The 6,000-nt window shown below is 40.5% G+C and overlaps 1 protein-coding gene across 1 annotated transcript in view; it reads right to left on the bottom strand.

Annotated features, from left to right (window-relative positions):
* Positions 1 to 203: 203 nt before the first annotated feature.
* The window catches only part of LOC126469911 (O-glucosyltransferase rumi homolog), a 134,472-nt gene continuing 128,675 nt past the window's right edge, over positions 204 to 6,000 (bottom strand). The window contains exon 6 of the mRNA XM_050097275.1: positions 204 to 412. Within this exon, the coding sequence (XP_049953232.1) occupies positions 223 to 412 (190 nt within the window). The 3' untranslated portion in view covers positions 204 to 222. The remainder of the gene's footprint in view (positions 413 to 6,000) is intronic.

Genomic DNA, 6,000 nt, shown 5'->3' with positions numbered 1-6,000 from the left:
AAATAAAAATAGGTGGCAATGCTTATTAGATTTCAGACAAAGACTTTCACTGGAGCTAAAATAAATGTGTGTGTGCTTGCACCTACGTGTCCCCCCCCCCCCCCCCACACATACACACACAAAAGCAATGCATATTCTACATGCTTGTCTGCTGCTCAGGGCTTCCCCTATTTGGAGAACATATTACAAAAATTGCAAAGATATCAGCAAGAAAATACACATTCATTTTATTTCCTTCAGAGACTTATTTCTCTTTGGTTGAAATGTCAATAATTTTGCATACTTTTTCATTAAAGCTTTCCAGTAACACAGTACATCTTTCATTCTTAGATTGTTCACTATGAACTGGTGACCCCTCTCTGCTATATTTTTCATTAAATCTGGCTCACTCTCTGCAAATTCCAGAAGATTTCTGAAAGACAGAAAAGTCTCTCTTGTTTAAAAACAAACAAAAAATTATATTTAGCTAAATAAAGATGTAAAACAAAGTCCAGCATAATATTTGTGACCGTAACATACTACCACTGAGTTAAGGATTTAGTTATTTTCAAGTTCTCCAGACCTTGTTTTCCAAGTGAAAATATGGATACATGTTGATCATTCGTATGTATTGTTATAATTTGTATTCACCTATTACACAATTTATATTTATAATTTAGGAGTAAAAGAGACCCCTCACCGAATAGCAGGTGCATTGAGCCATCGACAGTCACAGAGAAAAGAGAAAGAAAACTTACTAACTTTCAGTATACATCCTGTGTCGAACTTGAACTAGAGCATGCACACCCAAGCCACCACCACCCTCCCCCACACCCACAGCCCCCACACAGAGTCTTACATCGTGCTGGCTGAACACGCAATGCTGGGATTGCATTTTGGCACGTGGACTAGTGTGGGGTGGGTAGAGTAAGAGATTGGTGGGAGGCAGGCAGAGGGGTTGAGGGTGGGTAGCTAGCACCTCAGAGGAAGGCAGCAGGTGTCCGCCAAGGGCCGGTTAAATGGGGGGGGGGGGGGGGGGTGGAGGGGACAATCACCCCCTTCGAGAGTTGAAACTAAATTAAAATCAAATGGTAATTTTTGTAAAGTTAAGCATGCGAATTTAGAGTCTTGGTCAGTGGATTTAGTGATTTAATTCAGTATTCCCCAAGCCATCTTACTTTGCGTACCTGAGAGAATATACTACCTGTACTAGTGACCTGTGCTTCCTCTGTGTTTGAATTGTGGGCACTAAATACTAGCAGGGCTTCCCGATCTGCCATAGCAGCATGCTTTACAATTATAATTTTCTATTCAACAGTCAAGGAGAGGACCCCTGGGCCTTCTTCCTCTTCTAGGCAACTGTCCCCACCAACAAAACTTCATTAATCTGCCCCCTTGTGTTTGCTGGCTATGAATGCAGGAGGGAGGGGTGAGAGGTGCACAGGCTAGGCATGTGACATATGGACAATGGAGCCGGTGAAATGTAGTGCATAATGGAGGTGACAAACATGGATTGGTGGAGGGAGGTGACAGGACAGAGGAAGGAGAAACTGTTGGTTGGAGATGTGGGGGCAGTGGGATAACAAAGATTGAGAACAGGAGGGTTAAAGGAGCGAAGAACATGTTGCAAGGATAACTCCCATCTGCGTAATTCAGAAAAGCTGATGATGGAGTGAAGGATTCAGGTGGTGTGGGTGGTGAAGCAGTCATTGAAATTGAGCATGTTGTGCTTGGCTTCATGTTGTACCACTGTGTGGTCAACTTTGTTCTCAAATGCATTTTGTTGGTGGACATTTGTGCTGGTGGACATCATGTTGGTTATCTTACCAACATAAAATGTCATGCAGTGATTGCAGCAGGGTTCGTATACGACAGGCCTGTTTACTGGTCTGCTTGGGTGAGCTGGCTTTCACTCACTTCTCAGCAGTGAGTGAATAACTGGCTCACAGTGAGCAATGGTGGGGGAATGGGAAGAAAGTGGGGGAAGGGTAAGAGGAATCAGAATAAGGCAGCTTGGAAGGATAAACTAATGTCAATGAATCTATTTTGTGAACACTAATATTAGTCCTTGTAAAATATTAGTCCTCCCGTGAGGGGTTGCTGGTCCCCCATCGGGCACCTCCCCAGGTAGCAGATAGGGGAATGCTCACCAGATATGGTGGGCACTGGGGAAATAAAATACTCAGGGTCGACCAAAACCAGTGAAGAGGAAGTCAACGGCTTGGATGCTGGAAGAGAATTTTTTTTTTTATTTTTTTTTTTTTTTTTATAGCATTTCAATGGTAGAAGAGGCGGAAGGCATCTCCACTGGGCAGGCAGAGCTTGGAGCCTGGGAAAGGCAATCTGCCTAGAAAATGGTAATCCAAAATGTTACTTAGCAAGCTTGGAAGCTGTGAAGTGCAGCCCCATCACCAAGCTTAACCTGCACAGTGCTCATAATGCGGCCAGGGGATTCTACACTTACTGGTTCACATCAACGATTTGCCTCGGATAATGGATTCACAGGAAACAGACATAGGCTATGGAACTGGAATTTGCGTGATAAAAACAAGAAACACTGCTTCACATTTGGGACATGGAACGTTCATAGTCTTAATAAACCAGCTGCAGCAGCAGCTTTGATATCTGAACTAAAAACATACAAGACAGATATTGTAGCTCTACAGGAAGTTAGGTGGCTTGGAAAAGAGATACACACGGAGAACAATTGTGTCATTTTTTATGGGGGAGATGAAAAACATCATGGATTTGGTACTGGTTTTGCTGTTAAGAAAAGGATTCTTAATCGACTAACGGAATTCCATTCCATTAACAATAGAATGTCTTACATAACAATCAAACACCAGTGGTACAATATAACATTCATAAATGTCCATGCACTAAGGATGAGAAAGATAAGTACTATGAAGAATTAGAGAGAGTAGTCGAAAGTATTCCAACAAGAAATATGAGAATTATCTTAATGAACTGTACTTATTTTTCCATTAAAGAGGATATGTTCATCCCCACAATAGGAAACCATAGCAAGCACTCAACCACAAATGAAAATGGATTAAAAATGATCAACTCTGCACTGTCAAAGAATATGAGAATTTGCTCGACGATGTTCCCTCAAATAGATATACATAAAGGTACAAGGTGCTCTCCAGATGGCAAAACAGTAAATCAGATTGACCATGTTATGACAGATCAACGTTTCACTTCATTTATGAGAGATGTCAGAATGTACAGAGGAGCTGAAATTGGCTCAGATCATTTCCTAGTGGCAGAAAAGATGAAAATTAAGATGATTTGGAATCAACAACCAAAAGCCACACCAAAACCTAATTTAGACATCACACGACTAAAGGAACTGTCTGCTAAAGAAGCCTATGTGATTGAAATAAATAACCGGTTTACAGCATTGCAAGAAGCTGAGGAGGAATATAGTATCAAGAAGGCTTGGGAAAGAATAAAGACTGCAGTAACAGATGCAGGAAAAAAAAAACACTGGACAAGAAAAAGAAAATGAAGAAACAGAAATGGTTCAACGAAAAGTGTCAGAGAGCAGTAGAACGGAGGAAAGAAGCCAGGATGCTATGGCTGCATGATAAGGGGAGTGAGGACAGGAGGGAGATGTTCAATGCGGTTAGACGAGAAACAGCAAGAGTTCTACGAACAGAGAAAAGGAAATATCTAACTGGAGTCCTAGAATCTATAGAAGCAGGAATGGAAACTCAAAGAAGTTGTTTCAGTATACAAAGAAAAGTAAGAGAGGTTATCAAAGTGAAGACCTATTCATAAAAGATAAATATCAAAATATGCTAATGCAGCTGAAAGGTATCCTAGAAAGATGGAAAGAGTATTTCTCAGAAATGTTAAATTGCACTGATCTGCACATAACCTTCAATTACGCTATGTCAGAGTGACAGCATTAATAATGACGAATGTGGAATCACAGAACAGGAAGTGACCCACTCCATTCAAAAGCTCAAAAACTACAAGGCAGCAGGCCAGGACCAGATATCAGCAGAGATGTTAAAAGAGGGTAGAAGCAAACTACACAAAGAAATTTATAACCTTATCACAATGATCTGGAAAACTGAAACACTGCCTGAAGATTGGAAAACTAGAGGAATCAGTTTGCTGAACATAACATATGAAATCCTGTCAACGACCATTCTGGAAAAACTTACGCAGAAAACATTATTCAAGATTACCACGCTGGATTTCAAACAAACCATTCCACAACTGATAATTTGTTTACTATACGACAGATCTTTGAGAAATACTGTTAATTTAACAAAAACGTCCACTGTCTCTTCATTGACTTCCAGCGAGCCTATGACAGCATCCACAGAAGTAGCCTCTACAACACATTACGAGAATTTAGTATACCCAGTAAAATCATTAGGATGATACAACTGTGCATGGATGGCTCCCAGGCAGTAGTGAAGTTCAGAGGATCCATATCCCCCACCTTTCCAATTAAAAGAGGCTTACGACAGGGAGATGCTCTTTCACGTGTCCTCTTCAACCTTGCATTAGAGAAAGTGGTTCGGCAGAGTAATTTACATCTATACAATGGTCTCTGATTGGAACACAGTGAAGTAAAACTCCTGGCTTATGGAGATGATATACGTTTACTATACGACTGAGTGAAACTGAAGAAGAACTGAAAGATATATACAGATCTCCCAGGCACAGTGCCAGCAAAATCGGGCTTTTGATTAACCAAGAGAAAACCGAAATATGGAAATAGGTCGAGTCATAAACCCAAATCCTTAATTTGAAATTGACCAACATTCTAAAATCAGAGAAGTTCTCCAGTTTAAATACCTTGGATCATAACAATGGATATAAAAGAAAGAATAGCCTTGGGGTCAAAATGTCTGTACTCTCTAAGCAACCCACTCAAAAATAAAGCTTTGTCAGTCACCACAAAGATGAAGATATACAACACTATTATCTGCCCCATAGTACTGTACGGTTCAGAAAGCTGGGCACTTACAAAGAATGAAAGAGAAAAACTGAATGTTTTCGAAAGAAAAGTAATGAGAAAAATCTTGGGACCTGTGTTGGAGAATGGCGTATGGAGAATTCGAAAGAACAATGAAATTTATCAGTTAATGAAGCAACCCACTATCATCCAGAAATTGAAAAGTAGGAGACTGCAATGGACTGGACATGTGGCCAGAATGGAAAACAACAGAATCACCAAGAAAGCATTTGAAGGAACTCTCCAGGCAACAAGACCATTGGGCCGACCTCGTACAAGGTGGAAAGATGACATAGAGAAGGATATCGCAGCATTAGGAATTTCCGCAGGATGGAGAGAGGCTGGGAGAGATAGAAGGCGGTGGAAGCAGATCGTTGATGCAGCGCATGGTCTACAGGGCCAAAAACCCCTTGTGCTGAAAGTTATTTTCAGATGAAGTTTAAATTGACATCCACTTATATCTCATGATTATTGTATCCACGTGTTAAACATAAAAACACTGGATGTCAAAGGATTCTAATTATTAATCATAGTTGCAAACCTGTGAAGCTGTGGAAATTTATAATGAGGAAATTTTTTTAATGATTCTATAAGACTAATTTTACTACAAAATTTAACAAGCAACTGCCTGTAGCACTATATATCTAAAAGATATAACTGTAGGTAGCTATCTTGCACTGATGTCTTGTAGACTTATGATGGTGTGTCTGACCTTCACTTTGAAGTTCCTAACCCAGTCACAACACTTCTTCTCATAGATTTATGAAGAGGTACTCTCCACTAAAAGCACTGCACTATTATGTATGGGTATATACACTGGTGTCTAAGACTATAACGAATGTAACACACAGTCATTCCTCTGAAGACAGTACAGTTTGGACTTGGCCCACGCAACATAATGACATTTGATAGGCACATTTTTCCATGAGCAATCACTACCCAGGTGGCAAGTGAGCATGAGCCACCTCCTGAACAGGCCTAGTTTATGACATGGCTGTTTTCAGAGGTGGCCCTGCCTCTAAAGGGGTAGAAGAAATATGTGA

The sequence above is a fragment of the Schistocerca serialis genome, chromosome 3 (genome assembly GCF_023864345.2).
Source record: "Schistocerca serialis cubense isolate TAMUIC-IGC-003099 chromosome 3, iqSchSeri2.2, whole genome shotgun sequence".
NCBI lineage: Eukaryota > Metazoa > Arthropoda > Insecta > Orthoptera > Acrididae > Schistocerca > Schistocerca serialis.
The sequence above is the reverse complement of the archived record's forward strand: the minus strand, read 5'-3'. Positions and strand labels throughout refer to the sequence as shown.